The sequence below is a fragment of the Rhinolophus ferrumequinum genome, chromosome 10 (assembly GCF_004115265.2).
Source record: "Rhinolophus ferrumequinum isolate MPI-CBG mRhiFer1 chromosome 10, mRhiFer1_v1.p, whole genome shotgun sequence".
Taxonomy (NCBI): domain Eukaryota; kingdom Metazoa; phylum Chordata; class Mammalia; order Chiroptera; family Rhinolophidae; genus Rhinolophus; species Rhinolophus ferrumequinum.
In genome coordinates, this window is record NC_046293.1 from 56,709,925 (window position 1) to 56,733,724 (window position 23,800).

General features: G+C 52.6%; 1 protein-coding gene across 1 annotated transcript; it reads right to left on the reverse strand.

Annotated features, from left to right (window-relative positions):
* Positions 1 to 410: 410 nt before the first annotated feature.
* Positions 411 to 23,648, reverse strand: CTDSP2 (CTD small phosphatase 2). Its single transcript, XM_033117512.1, has 8 exons — positions 23,085 to 23,648; positions 9,705 to 9,853; positions 8,064 to 8,102; positions 7,540 to 7,641; positions 6,871 to 6,927; positions 4,741 to 4,833; positions 4,423 to 4,608; positions 411 to 4,214 (listed from the first exon to the last, which is right to left on the reverse strand). The coding sequence occupies exons 1-8, from the start codon at positions 23,146 to 23,148 to the stop codon at positions 4,089 to 4,091; spliced, it is 816 nt and encodes a 271-aa protein (XP_032973403.1). The 5' UTR covers positions 23,149 to 23,648; the 3' UTR covers positions 411 to 4,088.
* Positions 23,649 to 23,800: the final 152 nt, after the last annotated feature.

The window sequence follows — 23,800 nt, forward strand, 5'->3', positions numbered from 1 at the left end:
CCTGTTTTGCTCCTTGGGCTCATACTTTGGTCATCATTTGAGGGCCTACTGTGTGCCAGGAACCATGCAGGGCTTCGAGTTTCAGGGATCACAGTTTGGGAATATCAGGAAGGGGCACAGAAGAATGACGATGCCAAGTCCCCTGGGGGTGCTGGTTCATCCCCATAAGTCAATAGGACACCAAGCATATGCTTATTAAGCGTCTGGACAGCAATGGAGTTGGCTCCATTGGGGGTCGGGGAAGAGCTAATGTAGCCCGATGTCTGTAACCTTGAGCAGAAGCCCAGTGCTGAGTCTGTAGTAGGCCGCACGGCCATGGTACTCCAGCTTCGTCATGACAGGACAGGTTTTGAGGGAAGAAGGGTGTCCCCAATAAGTGCCCAAATGAACAGCAGGGTCAGGAGGCAGCGCCCATTCCTGGATGGGTTTTTTAAACCCGCTTTTATTAATTAATTGTAAGTAATACAAATATTCCAAAAATATAAACAGACACTTAATGGCGTCCTACATTTCAAGTTTTTGAATACAACAAATTTATCAAACCATGAAATTGTAAGCAAGGTAGTCAGAACCCCATAGCCCAGTTATAGTGGGAAGCAGATCCCTCACCCTCCAAATGGTGTCTTGGAAAGTGGCACGACATGGAACACGTCAGACTTGGGATAACTACAAGCAAAGAAGCTCATGGGGCCCCAAGAGGAGGGTCTGCTCCAGGGGCAGGCCCGACAGCATTAAAGGAATGGGACAGCGAGCCAGACCTCTGCCTTCCCTCCCCTGTTTGAATGCAAGTCTTTATGACTAACCAAAAAAAAAAAAAAAGCAAACGAAAACCCCATTTTACTGAGTGACTGAGGGACAACAGTGGTAAAGTAACCAACTGAAGACCTAAAGAGGAAGATAGGCTTACCTTCCTCACACTTGGCCTGGCTGAGACTGGGCTGCAGAACTGCCTCACCAGGGGGCTGCCCTCCTGAATGAGGCCTCAGGAGCAGGGCAGAGGCGGAGAACAGCATCCATTGCCCAGGGAATGGATGCCTTTAGATTTCCCATGCTTTACAGCACAAAGAAGCTTCTGGGCCACTGTTAAAAGAGGTGAGTTTATACACTTACAAAATGGTCAAAATCTTTGGGAGGCAGGAACAAAACAGAAGGTCCCAGGTTAACTGAAGGCAAATTTACTCAATCTCTCTATAGTAAGGGACCTGTGGGCCTACAGAGTGTCCCCTCTACAATGTGCAGAGTGGAAACTCTTACCCGACCCTTTCCAAACTGGTCCTGTGTCCAAAGCTCCCCCTATGAGAGGGACACGAACATCAGGCTTTTGATTGAGAAGCCTAATCAGAGAGACACACTGTGTCCCTGAAGAGGCACCTTAAAGAACTGAACCTGGCAGGTGGGCAGATTCCTGGCATGGCTTGAGATGGTGCTGACCAGGCACGGTGGCCTATTGCCTCCCAAAGACCAGCCTCTAATGGGAAGGGCTGGGGGGGAAGCACTGGGACAGACCCTGGGGTGCAGTGGCTCCCTGCCGGTCTTACACTGCTCCCACACTGAGTCTGGCCTGGTTCCTTGCAGGAGCAGTAAGTATCACCTGCCCCTAACGCATGGAACCTGGAAACCAGACAGATGAGGCTGGCTCTGGTCTGCATGGGTGGACCATTTAGGTTTGGCCTCAGTTGTTTCTCTAGGGAAGTGGGAAGGGCCTTTCTGTTGAGGAACTGCAGGTGGGCAGGGCAGGGTTCTGCTGGGAGCTAGGCCTGTAGTGCAGGGTCTTCATGCAGAAGCAGCAGGGATACCCCACCAAGCTATCCTGGGCTCTGGTCATGAGTCATTTGGAGCCCTTGGGCAGCCGATAGGAAAGGGGCTGGCACAGGCTCTTCCTTTACCTGGGGGAACATGGAGACCCAAATGAGGGCAGAGAGTCCCAAGAACTGGATCAGCTTAGAGCCTCTATTGCTTAGTCAGAAAAGCTTGGCTGGGCCCAGATGGCAGATTTGGCCCAAGGGCCAACCCTTAGGCTGGGCCTTGGGAGAGAGGCCTTACCCACAATATTAGATGGAGGCCTGGGCCAGGGCCTTAGAATGGGAAGCTCCCATTTTTCCTTCAGGAGACATCATTCCTGGCTAGCACCAGAGCCCGATTCCCTCAACTGCAGCAGGACCCCATGGGCACCAGGGAACGATGGTGGGGGAAATGGTCACGTGGGCTTTTGGGACTCTGCTCCACTTCTGTGACACCAGAGACAGACAAGGCCTTACAACCTTGGACAAAGTGGGGAGGTGGTACAATGCTAGAGAAAGATGCTAGTCAGCCAGCTACCACTCAGAACACCAAGCAGATGCTCCCCAACCTGGCTTTCTTGAAAACAGTTCGTTCCTCAGGCTGGGCCTAGTGTGAAGAAATTGAAAAGGATAATGGAGATGAATCCTGAGTGGGAGGTGTCCTCACACCTGAAGTGATGTACAAATGCTTTGTGACACCTGCCTCCAGGGAAAAGAAATGGATATAGGAACTCCCTCTGGTCCCAGGAGAGGCGGGCAGGGAGAGCAGGAGGGAGGGAGGGAGGGAAGAGAGGAGAGAACCCCACCCAGCCCCGGGGAGGCCATGATTAAGGCAGTGATGCTGAGGTGGGGCCCCCTTTTGGGGGGGCCCCTTGTGCTCCCAATTACAGCAGCACTTCCCCTTTTGTTTTCTATCCTAGGCAAACTTTCATTTTGTAACTAGTTTTTAAAGCATTCACTATGAAGAAACTGAAAGCAAGAGACACACAAAGCACAGGTGTATGAAGGGCTTGTCCTACCTGTTACCAGAGGCAAGAGTCATGTGTGTTAGGTGGGCAAAGTAATGATGCGAATACCCACTCCCCCTTGGCCCAGGAAAAGCAGGAGTGCCTTTGAGGCCCTGGAGAGAAAAAGCGACAGCCAAGAAGGATGCAGATGAATGAAGCAGAGTGCGTGGCACAGGCCAGGCCCTGGAGGAAGACACAACAGGAAAGAGCCCTGCCCAACAAACAGGAGGGGCAGGTAGGGTACGCCCTTCCCGGACTTTGGAACAAAAGTCCTTGCACCAGCACCAACAGAGAATCCCTGAAGAGCAGACTATGGACAGTCCCAAGCTCAGCTGATCTACATACAAGTCAGGGGGACACACACATTCATGGCTTTTGGGATTTTCCTCTTCCCTGTACCCCCAGCGCCTCCCATATTCACCTTAAGCCCAGGACTGCAGCTTTGTCAGAAACAAAACAGGCCCAACACACCATGTTTAGAAAGAGAATTTTAAAACAGAGTCAAAAGAATGGAAATCAGTTATCTGCTTTCTTCCATGGCAGGGAAAAGACCTCCTTCGCCATGAGTTCAAGACTATGGCTAGGTGGTGAGGAAGGCAGGCCTGGCGCTCATGCCAGGCACTCGGCTGGAGGCAAGTGCAGCCCTTGGGCTGTAGGAGTTGATGGCCACTGGGGCTACCGGTTCTGGAAACAAGATTTCATCTTCCAGACATGTCGTTTATCTGCAGCAGCTGGCTGAAGAAAGGTTTCAGAAAGGAGTGTGTCTGGGGCAGCCGAAGGCAGCCTCTGACCCTTCCTTTCTCCTTGGCACAAGGCTTACAACACTGAGGCAAGGCCATCCATGGATTTGGCAACAGAGCCGTGAAGAGTCTTCATCCCTGTAGAGCTCAGCAGCTCTCAGGGTGACTGAAGAGGAGACGAACTTCGGGCGAGTCTTGCCCTTTCAGCTTCTTCCCCAACCTGAAACACTCATGTCCTGGGGCACAGCTCAGGGCCACACAGACACGGGCACAGACGGGGGGACACACACACACACACACACACACACACACACACACACACACACACACTTTCTCTCTCACATCTCGGGAGCCCAACTCCGGGAGCAGGCAGCTCGGGGTATCACTGGTGTGACAACCGCCCACTCAGCATCTAAGCTGTCCTAAAGCTCTTCCCCGTCACTTCTACTGCCCCGTTTGGTGGGATGCTCCAGCTTCCGCTCCGTCTGTCAGGCTGATCATAAAGGCACAGTGTAGGAAAGTCCCCTACTGGGATGGCCGTTGCTTGGAAGCAGGGAAGGCTAAGGGGCCCGCAGCTGCCCAAGGCTGGTGTAGACATCCTCTGCTCCGCTCAGCTCCTCAAAGATTGGGATCAGGTTCAGCAACTCGGTGTCTGCCATGTCGTCAAACCAAGACTGCACAGGAACCTAGGGCAGGGGGGGAAGACAGCGTAAACCTCCTGACTGCCAGTTCTTCCTCCCCTGGCTCCAGAGCCCCTGCAGGCTGGTGGGGTCCACCGGGGGTGGTGCGCACCCCCCCCCCCCGGGAAAGCCCACAGTTCCCCGCCCACTCCATTTCCCACTGGGGCAGGAACTCTCCCAATCCCTGTACTGTGGGTGTGTCTGGACCACTCACTGCATTCTCTGGATGGAAGATGTAAGAAGCAGGCGAGTTGTCCAGAATGAGGGTTTTCCTCAGGTCCCTTCCCAGGCGGCTGAGGTCCTTGACATAGCAGCCCTGGTGGAACACACAGGACTCACGGAACAGGCGGGCCCGGAACACCCCACACCTGTCCAGTAGATCCGTTACAGGGTCGGCATACTGGAAGAAGAGAAGACGCTTTTGTTTGTTGCAATCCTGGTTCCTCAGGGGCATCCTGGTGACCAGCAAGGAGCACCCCCGTCGCAGCAACACCTCCTCTCGGTTCTTTTCTCCCCTCCTGCCCCCAGGTACCTTGGCCAGGCTGGCAGTGAAGAGAACACATTCAAACAGTTCCCCCATCCGTCTCAGGAACTCATCCACATAAGGCCTCTTGAGCACATACACCTGAGGAAAAGCAGAGAGGCTTAATGAGGCATCCCTGTGAGGGTGAAGCCTCTTCCACAAAAAGCAGCAAGTAGTTTGGGACCTTACTCTGTCCAATTCCCATACCTCAGCCTCCAGAAGAGCCTGGCTACAAGCCTTCTGCCCCAGAGAGCAGCACACTAGTGTCACCTCCTCACCAGGCTCCTGCTGGCTCGGTGGTCCCAACCTTGACCCAGCTCAGGAAGAAACACATACACCTACGTCCCGGGAGCCAACTCTGTTTCCGGCGGCGAACCATCAGCTGCCTCCAGAAACAAGTAATCAAGAATAGGCCTCACAGATGGAAACAGCCTATCCTGGATTACTTGAATCCAGCCACAGCCTCTGTGGGAGCTTCCTGTCCTTGGCTCTGGCAGGAAAGTCTGTCCAGGTCACCATCAGGCAAGGTCGCAGATACTTCCTAAAACCTCACGTCCTCACACAGCTTCTCTGAAATGCACCAGGGAGAAACGACTTTTCCCCTCTATGACCACAGACCGGACACTCCGCTGCCTCCACCCATTTTGCGGTTGATCCTGCCAGACACCCCTGACACTTATGTCCTCCTTTCATGATCCTGCACATTTTGGCTTAAAAAGATCATTGGCTACTTGTACCTCATCGGTCTGCATTCTATTGCTTCCCTGACTCCAGCTCTTTCCCTCTCACCCAGCCTACACAGGTCTACTGGAACCATTTCTTCCAAGCTCCTTTTATCCATGTCACTCCCTGCTCAAAGAGCATGTGCCTGCCATGGTTCTCCCTCCTCGAGGTGGTCTAAGCTGGCCACCAACTTCCTTAGTTTTGCAGCAGGAACCCTCTGTTCCAGGTAGTACAACTTGGCTCCCTATCGTTTGCCATTTCTTCAACCTTCAGGGCCCTGCCTCGTCCTGGCTCTTCATCAAGTTTGGCATCCCCTCAGCGCTCTCTGCTGAAAACCTGCCTTCTGCAGACAGTGCCCCCCTCTTTTTAATCTCATCCCTTTGTCATTATTCATGGCCTGCCTTCTAAACTAGGAGTTCACAGGCCTGTTTGAAAACATGCCTTTGTCTTTCCCTGTGAATTCTGTTCCTATCTACACCCTCAACTAGACTACACAGGGCTGCTGGGCAGAGACTGGGCAGTTCAATGGCTGAGCCCGGCTCTGATCAGGCCTGGCGCTGGGCCTGGCAGAGCACCACAGGTTGAGGGAAGGGGTGTGTGTGTGCTGGTGAAGAAAAGCCTCCGATGGATGCAGGACAGTGATGACAACCCATGGCAGCCTTAAACCCCATTTTCCTACAAGCAACTCTACTACGTAACCAGGCCATGCAAGCAGGCATCAGGACCACCGGGTCCCTGATAGTTCCCGACTCCCAGGCCTGACGGCAGGCCTCTGGGCAAACGTTTTCAATAAATGGTTTTCCACTATTAACACCACATGATCCTTAAGTCCAGACTGGGCAGGTTATGCAGGGCCTGGTCTTATTTAGATTCAAGTGCTCTTTACTTTGACAGATATGTACTGAGCACCTTCCTGGAGCAGAATCCAGTGTAGGGACCCAAGGGGAGGAGAGTTGGACTGAGCTCCACAGAGTTGATGCCTGAGATGGGGAGGAAGAAATTCCGTAACTAGATGGCGTCGGCAGACTTGGGGAGGAGAGAAAACAGCTGGTACTGGCTTCCTTGCCTGGAACAGGCAGAGAACCAACTAGTCAGGGTTAGAGAAAATGTAATAAACTATGTTAATAGTGCCGGTCACATTGGGAGAGGGGGGTGGTGATCAATAAATGATAGCTATTACTGTTATTCAATAATAAAAATTTCAAACAGCTTGGATGCAAAGAGAAAAAAGGTGACAGCCAGTGGGGGATGAGGGACTGAATTTTTTTTAAGCTGAGAAAGGCTTGAGTCTGAAATGTCTCAATAATAAGGGAGAGGCTGAAGTTACAGGAAAGGGATCAACTGATGGAACAGAAGCCCTAAGAAGAGCAGAGGCCCCGGAGCCCTCGGCCGGGTGTGGCCTGGCAGGCAGCTCACCTGGTGAGTGGTCCCCTCGATCTCTACAGGCACTATGAAGTCGGCGTTGTTGATTGGCTGGAAAGAAGAACAGTTAATGAAGTCAGAGAGGTGGGAAGAAGATAAGAAGCCACCGCCACACCCAGTCCCCGACACAGCCACCGCACTGTCACCTGGGGGGGTGGGAAGAACAGATCTTAGAGACTCTGGGAAGTCCCTCCTAGCAGCCCACTAAGTGGTTCTTACCTCAGCACAGGGTGCAGTACCCCCTTCAGTTTGCCCTAGTTACCACCGCTCCAAATTCTACATGAGCTGAGAGTTTCAGGGCCTTCTTGAATTAACAAACATCTTGATAAAATGGAAAGGGGCAAGATCCAAGGCTGATTCAACCCCTCTTTTAACCTGTCCTGTACATAGCCCTGGTGGCTCTCTGTGCTGTATGATGGGGTGGGGAGAGGGCGGCGGGGAGGGCAGCTGCAGACTATTGGTAGTAACTGGGGGGAGCAGGGGTTCCCACTCAACATTCTTCGGTGTGGTTTCAAGATGCCTGTGACACCAGTGTGGCCAAAATGCTGGAGGCCTGGCTGGTCTTGTTCTGATCACTCTTCTATCATCAACTTTAGGCCACCTTCGCCAGGTTCACAAGACAGCCCAAGACGGGTGTAGGAAGTGCTCCAGATGTCGAGTTACCTTAAAAGAGCTATGCACAAGGGTTTCATCCAGGTCAATGACCACGCAGATCCTTCCTTGATCTTCTTCTGTCACCTCTGGGAGCAAGCAAGTCCCTGGGATCTAAAACCAGAGCCAAGCTGCTAAGATCTGCCACCAAGAAAGCCCGACTGTTCCCTCAGCAGAACTCTGGGAAGAGCTGGGCTCACCGAGGAGACAGAATACCCCCTAACATCAACCAGGAGCGGCGCTACCTGAAGGCCAGGAGGTGACAAAGAAGAGACAGAGTTGGCTCCTGAGCCCCGCCTCCCACTGGACACTGGGGACAGAGGACGGAGGCCAGGGCCAGTGTGCAGTGGACACCAGCTGTCCCCCCAAATCTATGCCCTGCACATCGTGGGCCCTCAGCAAATTATCTGGGGTAAACGGCTTCTCAGGACGGGGAGGTAGCCAGCCAAGACTGGGGAATGAATGCATCACCCTCGGGTGAGCCAGGAACATGGGGGCTTGGGCTCCTGAGCACGCAGCCGGTCAGATTCACATACCTGATAAAACTGGTACTGCAGACACTGGAGCAGATCAGACTAGGGGAGAAAAGGAGGCGGTCAGTGCCACCCCACCAACGCCTTGCCCGACCCATCCAGAGGCCACTGTCTGCCTCAGGTCTGGAGGGTAACTTTGTCCGCAAGACCCCAGCCCCCTGGAAGGTCCTGATATGACAAAAATGACTTTTCTTAAGAGCTGGGCAGGGAAGGCCAGAACTTCGTTTTCCACATTAGACCCGTTGAAGGGTGGAGAAGACAGTGTCCCTGTTCTTGGCTGCCACTGCCTCTCAGTTGAACAAACTGAGGAACAGGGAACTCAGGCAGGTGACACAGGGACACACAGCCAGAGACAGAATCAGAGATCCTCATTGTGGTGACTTAGCCTCTTGCTGGAACTAAGTCCTGGAACTAAGACTTTGCTTTGAGAACGTGTATTTTCTATGCCCTCCTTGGGGGGATCATGGATGGATGGCGGGCCCTGAGCCCCTACAAAACAGAAGTAAGCCAACGTGAACCCACACTATGGGTCCTGAAATGGGTGGGGAGGTGGAGTGCAGAGAGCTCAGAATGACTTCCCTGCCATTTGCTAATAATAAAAATGTTGTTATGGTTATAAAAAGTAGTTAGCGCGCTTAATGGAAACCCTGAAGAAAAATTAAAATCCTAGCACACTTAGAAAAAACAATTTGGCATTTTAGTGTATTTCCTTCAAGTTTGTTTTAGCAGTCTTTTTTTCCCCTCCATAATATATAATTTTGCATTCTGCTTTTGAACTTAATGTTGCAACTCAATACTTTTTTTCATTTTATCGTGAACTCTTGGTAAAAATCAATTGCTTATTAATACCGTCATTTTGTACTTTATTTAACCATTTCCCCCTGTTGGATAATGAAGTGATTTTTTTTCCCTGATGTCCATGTAGTTAGCCTGGTTTGGGGAGAGGGGAAGGACAGCTAGACCTCGGTGTTTTGGAAAGAAGTACCAATGACACTGGGAGTAGAAGGATTTTTGGTCAGCGCTGTCCCGACCCTGAAATGCCAGACACATCTACTGGTCTCTGTGAGGATCACACAGCCCCAATGTCTCTCATAGGTACAGGTGACAGGGCTGGAAGGGGTTATCAAGAGTATGGAAGAATTTCAATTCCTCGGTTGCCTGAAAATCAAGTAACTTGGAAGATAGCTTTGCATAATAGAAAACAAACACAGGATTTACAGCCAGAATGATCTGAGTTGGACCCCTGATGCTACCATTTATTAACCATTAACTCTTTAGGGGCTACACAAAGCCTCTGGCCTCAGTTTTCACATCTGTAAGTGGGAATCCTGTAATTCTCTTTGCAGGGCTGCTATATGGATCACATGAGACAATACATGTAAAGCATCTTGCACAGTTTCTGGAACCTGGAAGGTTCTGGACTGCAGGGGCCTTCAGAAATCACAGGGGCACCCAGATGACCCCCACCACAAATGGGGAACAACAGAATGAAGATGAACCAACTATGGGTCCATCAGAGGAAGGGCTTCCTTTGAGCGAGATCTTCGTGACCCCAGGCAAGGCTGCTTGCCCACTTGCCATGGGTATGGGGACCCCACTAACAGCCCCCTCCCTGATGGCATCACACCACCCCGATCCAGCTACCTTAGCAATGGTGTTGGCTTCCTCCTTGTATGCGGAGAGCTCAGTAGAGGAGCTTGACTGGCCAACATGCTGGGCGCGAAAACAGCAGAAAAGGGCCTTGAAGATGTTACGTCCACGAGGCTTCTTAGGAGAGGACTTGGAGACCAGGCCTAGAGCAGAAGGAATGATGAGGCGTTAACAGGGCATCTCTGTGCACAGGTGCTTAACCCCCCAACCCTGGTGCCACAGCCCCTCTAGTCTGTAAGCTCCATCCGGGTATGTAGCATGTGCTTGGCGAACGACCAGAAACAGCCAACAGAGAAATGCACGTGTTTATTACAACATCTTCTCTCCAGAGCAGAAACAGCAGGAATCACCACTCTTTGGTTCGGGAAATGAGCTGCAGAGAATTTGCTCTTCATTTTATGGTGGGGGCACTCAAAGATGGGGCCAGGTGTAGAACCCAGATGTCGTCCTGCTCTGGTAGCAGCACACTGAGGGTACCCTCAAAGTTAATTCAAAGACACAAATCCTCCCTAACACCCATTCTCAGAAGATTACCCATTCTACACAAGGGAGTAACCTAGATCCCTTCCCTTCAAGTCAGTGGAGCTGCGTTCTGTTCAGGGTCAGCTTCCCTAGTCGCTGGGTCAGTGGCAGCAGAACTGAGCCCAGAACTGAGCTCGATACAGCAGATTAGAGAACAAGAGCTACAGCTAGACTCTGTTCACCCACTTCCCACACTCCAGCGACTTCTCTTAATATCCCTTCTCCATTCTTAAACCACAGGCAGATGAACCCCTCGGGACACTACAACATCAGGTTGTAGGCTGATGTCTTTGCTTCCGGACTATAGCTGCTTAGTTCTGCCTTGACAATTCGGGCTTTGGAAATACAAAGTCATTTTAAATGGGAGGCTTGGCAGAGGCAGCCCCAGAAAGGCCAAGCTGATACAAAAAGCTATGGGCATTACAGGACCAACCAGAAATGGACTTCAGAATACAGTATCTTTTTTCAAGTTCCTTTCGCTTTTTAGATGCACTGTTGGCAACTGTTGAGCACGAGTAGGAAGACACGATGGGTACTGCGGCCAGGAGGTGGCACCACACAACCACTGCCAGAATGGTCCTCAGCGACAGGTCTCATCTCCCCAGGCCTGGGCAGGAGATGGGCCTAAGGATTAAACCTAACCCATTCCACTTTAAAGCACAGGGTAAACTACTGTGAAGGAAAATAAACACCGGAAATGCCTGTCTTAGTGGAGGAAAAAACCGCAACCTGCAAAGAGAAGGTAGCACTGAGGACAACCTTCCCTGAGAAGGGAAGGGGGAGGCAACGTGGTGGGGCACCCAGCTCCCCCCACTCCCGACCTCAGAGCACGCAGTGCACCACTGAGGTGGCCCCTGCAAAAATGGCGACGGAAGAGTCATTTAACACCCAGTTACTGGGTTTGCCTATGCCCCTGGAGAGAGGGAAAACCAAACTCTATCCCCCAGGACCAAGGGTGAGGCAATGGCCAATGATGAGCGGTCAGTCAAGTGGCCGCCAGCCACCAGGACCTCTATCTGACTCAGCTCTGACTCCACACAAAGGCGGAGCGTTTCCTGAAGGTGCAGGCCGGACTTGCCGGTCGGTCCAGGGCGCTCTCCTCCTCCCCTCCCTGGTTTAGGCCAGGTCCCTCAAAACTGGTATGACCATTAGAAAATGATCAGGCCTCTTCAGCAATTAGCCAGCTAACAAGCTGGATATCACTCTTGAGCTCTTGGCCCCAGTAGAGAATCGAGATTTCCAGGGACTGGCAATTTTGTCATGAAGGAAGAATGTGCACTAGGGACCTCCCCCCAAGGCCCATGTATCAAGGAGACAGACTTTAGAGCAAAGCCCAGCGCTTAAAGACAGCAGAATGAGAGGTTCCTTGGATTTTTCCTATTCTTAATAATCTATGCAGAAACCAGAGGGAAAGGACAGCTTCTCCACCTGCTTGCATGGCCCACGTTCAATTCCAAGCCCAGGGACTCAAGCAGACACTGAACACAAAGCTCCAAGACCAAAGCTGAACCATTGCTTTTCCTTTGGTTTATGGTTTCTTCACGCAGAACCACAATCAGAGGCTTAACCCGGGCACCGAGCCTTTCTTAAAAAGCTGCACAGCCCAAGCCTTTCCTGAAGAGAGGCAGTCATGAATGCACTCAGCATCTTAGTGACAGATGCTGTGAAGGCTGAGTAATCTGAGAGGCAGGGAGGTTGAAAGGGGCAGCTGGCTGGGGCCGGAGAAGCCTCGCTGGTGCCCACTGCGGGAGGCCCAACAGGCAGAAGCGCTTCAGCCTTAGACAGGGAACTTGGTGGGGTGGGGCTGGGGGCTCGTCGGCTTGGTTTGGACTCTGCAGGGGATGTGGGTCTTCTCAAAAACACAATGTGACTAGGCAGCTCCCAGGCCTCGGAGCCCACAAATGCCTTGACCCTGGGGGCAGGCGCTCAGAGTAGAGCACAGAGCTGCGGCTCTTGGGGAGGAACCCCTAACAGCAAGGTCAATACCCCAGGTGTCCCTCACTACCCCTTCCCCTGTTGGGGCCCCACTTTCCTCAGTCCTTCTCCAGGCTGTCTGTCCTCCTTACCTTTACCAACCTGCCATTGAGAGTTTGTCGTGGCCTCTTCTGCCTCCCCCAACATTGGCCTGCAAGGGCCTTAGCCAGCACGTTCATCGGCCTCCGGCTCTCTGTGTAGTAGGTGCTCAGTAACTGACTGCCTGCGTGAGAGTGCAGGGGCCCCTCGGGCCTTTCGCTCCTACAGAGCCACGAACAGGAGCAGCTTTCAGTGGTTTGCAGCAGCCCAGACAAGTGAGTCCGTGCAGAAAAAGGATGTGTGTGTGTGGGGGGGTCTGACGGAGCTGAGCACCTGAGGCAACCTCGTTTAATCCTCACTACACACCCATCTGTAGGCACTAATCCCCCATTTTCCAGGAGGGAAACTAGAGGTTAAGTAACCTGCTCAAAGTTACGCAGGTCGGAGGACAGCAGAGCCAGGGCTCTTAGCCACCACCCCGTAAGGCCCCTGGCAGCTCGGAGGCACCCCGTGCGTTTGCTCCTGCAATGATTGGAGGTTGTGGGGCTCTCTCAAGGTTTCTTAGCAAGTCTGCTCTACTCCTGTCCGGGTCGGGCTGCTTCAGCACCCTTCTTCGCTGTCCTCTTGGGCAAGCCATGGAAGGTGCGAGGAGTACAACGGTACACGATTCTGGGATTCCACTCCAGGGCTCGCCTCACCCACACCCCAGCCCTGCACCTGCTCTGCCTGGCAGTTACCTCTGGGAGATCAAGAGGACAAAGGGGGAGGGGGTGGAGCTAGAGCCAGGAACTTTGGTCCAAGACCCGCTTTGTTCAGTGGGTTTCAGGGTGAGGGGAAACACACCAGAATGGGATCTGAAACTTATGTCAAAGAGCCTTTCAAAGGGCTGCTTTCAGCCAGCACTCAGCATTGTGTCCCTGACAGCCAGGTGCAGGCCACCCCTCACCCCTCCGTGTGTGATGGGGAGGGGTACTGGCCCCCCCCCAGGAAAGGAACAACGGGCACAAGAAGATTTATAGGTCTGTGGGGGATTCATTGCACACAGTTTCCCCAAGAAGGGAGGGCAGGATTTCAGTGGATGCCATGTAGCCCCCAAACCAGCAGCTCTCTCTCCTTCATCCTCCTGCTACCTGCTTTGTGGACACCCAGCCCTCCTCTTCTGCCTAGCTGCTGTGTGTCTGCTCTCCTTGCTCCCAACATCTGACTTGGGGCTAGATGTCAGAGAGGACCAGCACAGACCTCGTGGTGGGGAGCGCTGGCTTAAGAAGAGAGTGTACAGGCGACTGAGAACAGGGGAGCCAGACCGCCCCACCAGCTGACTCCTGCAAGACTTCCTACTGAGGTAGGTTGTGAAGAGAAGGGGACATGAGATCTATCCCCTCCTCCGAGGGTCACCTGGGTTGGGGTCCAGGCTCAGCCAGTTACTGACTCAGCCACACAGCCTCTTTGAGCCTTAGTTTCCTCATCCATTAATTGTAAAGCAAGATTTCACTTTGGACTGAAAGGATAAACAAAACTTACTGTCTACACAGTAACGTACTGTGCAAACTAAAGCTAAACGTTCTTCTCATTTTCACTAATTACCTAAGGGGAGATCACCACTGCATGGCAACATTGTGGGCCTTATTCCAGGACCACAGCAACAGGAGAGCTGGAGCCCTCCCACCCCTGGCATGTGGTTGAAGCTCAAAAAAGAAGATGAAAGGTGCCAGAGGAACTCTGACCATGAGCAGGTTTCAAAAAGTCAAAACAAACCCCATACCTTCTCCCAAATCCACTACAGAAGTTGTTTTCCAGCTTGCAAGCAGCACCAGGTGGGGACTTTATTTACCTCTGTGTCTTAAGAAGCTTGTGCATGTGCATGCATGTACACACACACACACACACACACACACACAGATGAAAACTGGCTTTGCCAGGACACTATTTTTAACCTTCTTCTGAAGGTCAGGTTCAGATATCAACGTTGCCAACAACACAGCTTCGTGTCCCAGCAAAGGAACTCCTCACACATCCGCCTGGGATTCAGCGGAAGGCAAGCTCTCAGGCTGGTGGATTTTAACAAGCCCTTTCATGTAGAAGGATGCCTTCTTGGTTCATCCCTCTGAAGTACTTTTCTCTCCACCATCTCCCATCCCCTCACAGTACAGGATTTTAGTCTTGGCTATCACTATAAAATGGCCTCTCTGAGGGGGCCTCCCTCCCCTTAGCTATTGGAGAAAGGCGAGTATTTGGAGAATTTCCGGCCCTTCTTGGCCAGCTGCCTGGGCCTTGCAGCCAAGACACATCTGATTGGGGCTCCCCATGGAGAGGAGTCCTCCCAGGTCCTCAGCAAGGGGCATCTGTGCCTTGGCTAAGGACAGGCCCTAACGTGCCAGGTGGACGGAAGGGTTCTTGGACCAGCAGGTGAGTCGGCAGGGAAACAAGAGGGTGAGAGATGCCTAGACATCCCCCACATAGAAAAGCCTGGAAATAATGGGGAGGGTGCACTAGTTTCCACAATGCCCAAATGCTGACACTGTTCTTTTCAGATAACAAGGCAGAGAGGGCCTCACCCAGCTCAGCACCAACCAGTTCCCAAAGTTCCAAAGAGCAGCTGTGAATCTGACGCATGGACCTTTTTTTTTTCCACCAAAAAGGATTTATTTGGGAAAAAGAATTACATTCCATTACATGCAGCCATGGTGAGCCACGTGCACAAAGAGAGCAAGAAGACCAGCAAGGACTTTTAAAAAGTTCTAACCATGCTGTTTGGCTCACACTAGCATGTTCTACATTGGTGCCCTCCCTGTGGCCAGCATCTGGGCCATCCTACCTACAGAGAAGTCTCCCTGTCCACACGTAAGTCTCCATCAGCTCCCCTTCCCCGGGCAGGAGGGCTCCCTGCATCTCTCTCCTTTCTAAGAAAGGAGAACTTTCAGTCCTGGGTCCTTGATGCCACCTGTGGGGGGAGGTCACAGGAGTCACTGGCTGCCTTGCCTCCTGCCCTTTACCTGACCACGTTAGCAATTCAATCACTAACTTCAACATACGGCTTCAACTTTAGGGAACTTCCCTCAAGAAGGCCTCAGTTTTGGGAGCAGGAGATTCCTGAGAACTTATAAAACATGATCAACATACTCTATCAATTTCAGAATCAACCTTTAACAGAGTTATTGCCCAAACACACTCCTGGACAGCTCTAACATACTGTAAAAATATGCTGAAGTGGAGTGAGGTTCCCAGCAGAAGCAACAGGTCCTGGACCGCAGACAGAGGAGCCATTTCCTCACAGCCATTTCCTCACAACTGTCAACAGCAGGCTCAGCCCCCAGCCCCATGCCAGACGGCTCTTGGTGGGTGTCAGGAAGTGATATGATGGCCCACAGCTCCGGGAGGGCCAGACCTGAGAGCCCATCCAGGAACACCGGAAGGGCTGGATCCTGCCCCCACCCAGCAGAAGGCCCGCCTCACCGCAGCACCAGCCAGGGCAGTGATGTCATCATGGGGGTCTCTGGAAGCCACAGTTGCCCACCTTGAGCCACCCTCTCCCCTTAAAGAGGTACTGAGCAGGCTCCTGTGGGAAGCTGGGAGGCTAAGAGAAACCTGCCAAGCAGGACACAAACACCCTCTTGGTGGCTGTTTCAGGCCCTGCCTTGGCTCTCTGCCCCTGATTTCTGGAAAGCTTGGATTTATGGAAGACTAAAAAATCCAGTGCCTCTTTGTTTTCCCTCCAGCTATGGAAGCCTGCTTTGGGTGATACATGCATGAGAGTGAGATGGAGAAAGAAGAGCAAAGGCACAGGACAAAGCAAGGGACCCTAAACCATCTCTCCTCTGACCAGTGGACAATACAGTGATTTACACAAGTTACCCCAGACTTGGCTTTAAATCCTGCCTCTGTCACGATAACGTGTGTGGTCTTGGGCCTCAGTTTCTTTATCTTTAAAATGGGAAGACTAATATTACCTATTTCACAGAGCTATGAAAATTACAAGGAAGTTAAGGTGTGTCCTGGCCCTAGTAAATGCTCTGTGTCAGCTGCTAGTCAGTAAGTACAAAGCACTTTCATACTCTTATCTCAGTCTCAATCTCAAAATGTGCACATAGAAAGAGACCATAGAGATTTGTTTTCATTCCAGAGGTCACACAGAGGCAGTGGCAGGGCCAACCCCAGGAAATGGCCTTTCAGGGACCCCACAAAAACCAATCACAGTCTGTCTCTCTCTCACACACATACACACACACACACACACACAAATTCACTGAGATTAGCCAATCAGTTTCTTTCTTCCTTCCTTCCTTCCTCTGCAGGAGCATTGGATGGGTCAGTCAGGGAAGGACTGCCGGGAGGGAGTCTGCCCCACAGGGACACTTAGCTGCTCCTCCCACACCCCAAGCTTTGCCTGGGACCAGCCAAGAGGCGTAGATGTATCTACCTGGAGCGCGGAGCTGGAAGTTAGGACAGCTGACCCTCGCCCCACTTCACTCTCCAACAGCTTCATGGTCTTGCCTAAGGCACAACTTCCCTGAGTTCAGAGGTCAACTGGGAAAGGTTTACACCCTTATAAGGTGGCTTCAGCTCACCTGAAGCTTGAACTCAAAGGCACTCACTCTAAGTGGAATGCACAAGGCCAGTGAGAGGCAGTGTGGGTCACAGCAAAGGCTTGACTCCAGAGTCCGGGTCGTAGCTGCACTAACCGCTGCGTTCACTGGACAAGATGATTCAGCTCTCTCAGCGGGGGTTTTTCTTATCTGTCCAGTGGGGATAATTCCTATCTCACAAGGGCATTGTGAGCATAAAGTGAGATAGTAGATATAAAATGCGAGGAACAGTGCCTGGCCCATAGTACGGGTAAGTATTCAATACTGTCGGTGATCGTTACTGGGTAAGCGGGGATCAATACTCTGTCCATTCATACCCAGAACATTTTAAGACTCCCCTCTAGGAACCACAGGATCTTTAACAAACAGCAAAACTGGATCCCTCCAGGGGACTCTTCCTGCTCAGGGCTAAACAGGCAGTTGGGGCCACTGCTGTGATTAGCTGGCTCGTCTCCAGGGACACCTGTCAGAATCACAGGGAGCTCTTGGAACATGAGCACGGTCAGCCCACCTGCTCATGCTCTGATTCAGTAGGACCCAGGTGGGGTCCGTATTTTTAGTGTCACAGGAGATTCTGATGTTGTGTCCTTGGCTGAGAGCCAATGTCTAAAGGTCGCCAGTGGTCCCTGACTGGAGGGGCTTCAGCCAGTCCTCTCAGCCCCCTTCCGCTACCCTATCTCACTGGTTCAGTTATCTCTGCAGGTCTAGGAGGTCTTGTGCCCCAGGGCCTGGTTTTCCTTTCAAGGGGGCACTTGCTCTATTCCATCGTCTAGTTCAAAGACCCAAGGCTGCTGTCGCTTCCAGGAGGCCCCTGTTCCAGGGAAGGAGGGGCCCTAGCTCCATTCTGCTATGGCAACGGAAGAGCTGGGATCTATGATCCGCTTCCTGTGTTATGCAATTTGAACTTTCCCATGAATCTGTTTGGCTCTCACTGGGGTTGGGGCCACATTTGTTCCCTGAGAACAGTGCAGGTGGGAAAGAGCAAATTCTACAGGATGCAAAAGCTACTCATATGTCAAGAGATTAAAAAGTCTGATTGGGAGCGGGGGAACTAGGATCACCTGGGAAGGGAAAAGAAATGTCAGGAGGTCCACTCAGGGATCAGGTTCAAGGCTGATGAATAAAACAGGACATTTGTACCTTCTGCCCAGAGGGAGGCTGCGTGCTCGCTGGAGTTCCCATATTGTAGGCACAGACCTGGGGCAGAACTGAAGGGCCAGGCGCTATGCTGGACAAAGAAACTCTGTGCTAGTTGGCCTCTGGTCCAGAGAGGATTCCAGTTCTAAGTCAACTTCACCACTTGAATTTCCACTAGTTCCTTCATAAGATTTGCATGTTAAAGAGCTCATCTGCATCCCAGTTGGGAACTATTCTTCCATTTCAGAAGAGGGAGGCAATCATGTCAGGACCACACCCAATCCCATGTCCTCAAGACAAGTGAGTTAATTCTGTGCTTCGGGAGCTGGCCGGCCTGAGACATGATGAAAAGCAGCTTAATGCTGCTTTCGTGCTTTCTCAGTGTTGTACCCCAAAACCACAGCAGCAAAGACATAGCTTTAAGAACACCTATGTCTCTTCAAAACCCCCGTTTCTTTTTCTCTCCTTGATACTAGAATTCCTTAAAAGAAATATGAACCTCACTGGGTTCATTAACTCTCAAAGCAAATGCAGACGGTAAGAAAAACGCAGCACACAGTTGTGTCAAGTTTTCATTAGATTCATTTCTGAGAGGCCAAGCAAATGCTTAGGTTTAGACTTCAGAGACTCTTCATTGGAGGTGGATGGCTCCCTGGCCTCACCCCACCTCCCCCAGATGCCTAAGCGCCAGGCAGAATTGCAAAAGCCCCAAGGCACATGCTACTCGCATTAGTGCAGATAAAAATCCTACTCCAAGTCACACTGGCACAAAGAAGGGGTCTGTATAGCTTGCTGTTTGCAAGCCTCGAGGCTGATCCTTCCAGAAGGCCCAAGCCCCCACATCAGTGTCCCCTCTGACCCCTGGCCACCTGTCTTTAACAATAAAACCCACACGACTGTGTGTTGTTTGCACTGTGTCCTGGGGAATGGAGGAGGCACCAAGAAGTAGTGGTCTAGTAGTGTAAAAAAGAAAGGATATTAACATTATGAATCACCTACTAAATACTAGGCATTATAGAAGTGTAGATATCAATATTCCTATTTACAGACAAGTCACTCAGGGTACTAAAGTGATCTGTCAAGTCTCATTGTGACTAGGGAAGGCAAGGATTTGCACCCAGGCCTGAAGCAAACCAATTTTGCTCCTGGAAGAATTCTTTGAAGTAACAATGAACACTATAATCGCTGCTCCTGCCTCCCCCATCCCAAGATGGGAATAAAGACAATACTCCAAATTATCCAAAAGCTAGCAGGGAGAAAGCTGAGGAGGGAGAAAAAGGGATATATATTTGTATAAAATCTGTACATAATTACACATTGTCTTTCTTTCCCACGCTTAGTTACGAACATCTCTATACACTTCTATTAATGAATTCTCCACAGAAATGCTGGGAGCATCAATTCACCTTGGCTAGAAATGTGATTTCTGTAGTATTTACCATTTTTACAAAGTCTGTGATCATAAGGGATTTGGAAGGTCCCACAGAAACGATGAAAGGGGACCTCTCTGTCACCCAGTTTAAGATCCCTATAGTCAAGAAGGGAGGAGACAGGAACACCACCCCCTCTGCCATCTAAGGAGGGGTTTTTCACGGCAGTTCCTAAGTCCTGCTCAGTTGAAAGTTCTGTAAGTCAAACTCAGCAGTAGAACTGCAAACTCCCCGCCACAGGATGTTAGGCATTTCAAACTGTTGCTGAGTTAGCAGCACTCCCTTGAGCAAACACAAGCTCAAGTCACCACACAGGCCCCTGCCCCACTCCAAGATGGGGGGAGGGGGGCTCCAAAGGAGACAGAGGAGGGAGCCTCAGCCAGCCACAAAGAGGCCAAGTCGGGCACTGGAGAAGGAGGGAGAGGAACCAGTGGGACAGGAGGAGCCTACAAACAGGCATCCTGGACCCACACAGAGCAAGCTCGGGAAGAAAGCCCCAACAAGATTCAGTCTAAGCTTTTCAAGTTAAGGGCCGAGCTACAACTACAGTGAAAGGTGTTTGATGTTTTTCATGAGAGAATAAGGCAGAATTTCTCCCTCTGGGTAGAAAGCAAGAACTAGAGAAAACTTGCCACCATCCTAATTCTGAGGGCTGGTCAGTTAAGAGAACCTATCTAGCTCCACAAGTGAGGCGACAACCCCAGGCGTCATCACCCTCTCCCTGAAAGGAAGGGGCACTGGGTCTCATGGAAAACAAAACCAGTCCAGATGCCCCCAAAGGGCCTGTGGATCACTGTGAGCTCTGGAAGAGGCAGCCTACACCCTCATTTCACACTGGGAGGCTGGGGTCGGAAGGGGGCCTGTTTCCTTGCCTTTCCCTACCTAACCTCCCAGCAGTGGGGTGACACCTTTATATGGGGCTGCAATAAATGGCTATTCTCTGACCAAACTGATAGTAACTTTTCCTTTTTACTTTTGATATTACACACAGCCCTGTCCTCGCTGCACCAGGAAGCCATTTCACCCATCTGTCTGGGAAGATGATCCAATTTTGGTCCTTTTATCATCAATGCTTTCAGCAACTTTCTTCTACTTCCCCTACTGTAATTACTTTTGAATCATCAACACACCCAGTCAGCCTTAAAGCTCCGAGAACAGAATGCTAAAAAAGAAAAAAAAAAAAAAAAAAAAGAAAACAACAACAAAAAACCCTTCAATGGCAACAACTTGACTAAAAAACACTCAAGTTAGGAGCAATTTGTTTGTTTTGTGGAAATTTACTTATTTATAAACTGCCTCACACTCCTTCCTTATTTTCCAAAGGGAGGAAGGCCTAGAGATGGGGTGCTGTGGAGGGGGGGAGGGCAAAGAACTCCTAAAGGAGCTAATCAAAACATTTGCTACCCACCCCAACTTTTTTTTTTTCTTTCTTTCTTAAGGATGCAGGATTTGTTTGTCAATGATAAGGGGCTCAGAGAGTTGGCCTGCTGGTTGCTGGGTGCCCAAGCAGCCTTGGAAGAAAGTATGCCTTTTCTGGAATGCAATCAAATTACATGGGGAGAGAGAGAGAGAGACCCATGACTGCCGGCTTAAGAATTCAGATTCTTAAAAAAGGAAATGAAAAAACGTTAACTCCAAGAAAACCCAACCAGCATCAACAACTGAACACTGTCAAGAAGCCAGATGCTTTGCTTTCTGCTATCATCTATTCTTTTCCCTGCCATTTGCCCTGATGGATGAAACATCTTATTTGTAAGAGGCCCCTTCAGCCATCCAACTTTCTTTTCCCTCATTCCAGGTGTGGTGCCGTCACCCAGAAGGCACCCTCCAGAGCCCCTACATGAGAGGAGGGAGGACCTGACAGGGGAAACACAGGGTTCTTCTTTCCCCTTCTCATCAACACTGCCCCCTCTGGAATCCTTCGACTCCCAAATTTCTTCAGCTCTGGCTAGCTCTCGGAATCCTGTCCTGGGGTGAGGTTGGGAAGAGTGCAAGTCAAAAGTGAAGTTAACAATACCTAAAGCCTCCCTTCTTCGGCCCTCAGCACAACTAGGCAGCCAGCAGAGGAGTGGTGAAGTTGCAGCCTGGATCACACAGCATGCTTACTGATGCTGCCAGGGGCTTTGGGGGGAGGGAGAAGAGGGGAATCTGGGTAGGCAAGGCTCTTCCCCTGCTCCTCAAGACAGACTTATTTAAAGAAGGGCCAGTGATGCAGGAGGCATACACTGCCCCCCACCCCAGGAATTGGAGAAAGACTGACACCACCAGCCCAGCTTCTTCACCCCTAGGCAAGTTGAGGAGCTCCTTGGGACTGGGAACGCCAGGAATAAGTGATCTGATGACGAATGTGGCCAAACAGGAGGACGTGGGGCAACACCAGGGCCTGCAGTGGCCGCCCACCAGGCTCTAGGCCTCGAACTGTTTAACTGCAACACTAGCCCTTTTCGCCCAGTTCCGAGGGGTCCAGGGAAGTGCAGGGACGCTCTGAATTGGGTCTCCCCAGCCTCAGGGCCAGGTGGCCCCAGTCCGGGAAGTTCTCCAGAAAAAAAAAACCGACGCTAGTCCGTACTCCCCGCGTAAATTCTGTTCGCTATTTTAGACACAGTCCTCAAGGCCCTAAGAGGAACGTGGGGGAGGAGGAGTTTCGTGGCCTCCACAGTGACCAAACTCAAGAGTGATCCCACCCTCCGGCCCCAACCTTTTCCCCGCCCCAGGAAAGGCCTCAGCCTTATCCCGCTCTGGTCCCCAAGCCCACCCGAGAGGGCCCACCACCCTCCTCGCGTCTCCACCTGACCCTCAGGAAGGCGGGGGCCGCGAGCCGCTGCCCACGGGGAACTCGCACTTTTTCGCTGCGCGATTCAGAAACACTCCGGTTCTGATGCCATCCCGCGAATTATGTAACCAGGGACACCGCTCCCGGGCTAAACAAACGCGGCTCTGTGTGCAGCCGCGGCCCCGGGGAAGCACACCGGGACAGGGAGGGGCTCCAGCCCGGCCTCGGGTCAGACGGGTTTGCTCAGCAAAAGCGGCAGGAGGCGGCCGGACCAGAGCCCCGCGCCGCCGAGGTCCCAGGCCGAGCGCAGGGCGGCGGGCGGGCTAGGTCGGGTCGGCCAGGGCTCGGCCCCTCCCCCACCGCGGCCGCCCCCGCCTCCGGGCTGTGAACTTGGTCCCAAGTCCCGCCGGACGCCGTCACCGCCCGCTGCCAGGACGACCTCGGGTTTGGGGGGAGGGGGGCAGGAAGTGCCGGACTCCAGTCCCGGCTCCATTCCAGCTCGGGACCCCTCCGTCCCTCTCCCCAACCCTCAACCCACCGTCCTGGGGCAGCCGCGAGCTGTGGTGCGGTAAAGTGATGACCCCACCCCCCAACTCTGGAGGGGACAGACGCCGGTGGACTCGTGCTTCCAGCACTACCCCTTAGTCTCTCTGGCCGGGGGAGGGGGTGCAGGACGGGGTGACAGCTGCGCGAATGATGCCCCTCCCCCTCCGGTGCCTAGAGCCTGGGCCCCGCGCAGCCCCCACGCGGGTCTGTGTGCAGACCCGGACGCGAGGGCTGATGGACTAGGGGGTACGATCGGAATCGCCAACTCTGGAGCCTCGGGAGATCGGGGGCCCAGACTCGGGTTCGGGGCTGTGTTAGCCCCCTCCTCGCCTGGGGGCGACGCAAAGTTTTGGGAAGTTGCAGCCTTTACCTTGCTTGGTGAGCACCAGGGCGTCTTCCCTCCGCGCCTGGGTGATGATGGAGCCGTGTTCCATCTAACAATCCCGCGGGCCCGGGCTGGCTGGGCGGGAGGACCGGCAGGCGCGCAGGCTGGGCTGGGCTGGGGGGCCTGGGCGGGGGCCCGCTCCGGCTCCGGCTCCAGAGACTCGGACTCCCACAGCTGTTCACATCCCTGCTCTCGTTTCCTCCCTGGGCTGGTAAGGGAGGCAGCCTATACCGAGAGCGGGCGACCGGGGCAGTAGCTTCCCCGGGTGCCCCCGGCCCCGATCCCCCGACGGCAGCTCCGGGCTCCTCAGTTTGGGTCCAACATGGAGAATCCGGAGCGAAAACAAGAGGAGGAAATGGGACACGGGGCGGTTTCCAGGCTCCCCCCTCCCCTCCGTACTCCAGATAAACAACCCGCGGCTGCAGCGCCCACCCCCGCGCGCCTCTCGCCTCCGGACCCGGCCTCTCCACCGCCCGCCGGAGCCTCCCGTTGCGGAACACTGTCCTACGCCACGGGACCGTCCACCAGCGAGCGGCTGGGGCTTCGGAAGATCCCGAGCTTTGCTATTTTGTTACGGAAAAAGCGAATCCCCGAGGGGGGTGGGGTGGCGGGCGGGCAGGCTGGCAGGGGAGACTTGAAACCGCTCCGACGCTCCGATTGGCCCGATTGCAGAAAAGGGGCGTGGCCCCTCCTTACTATGC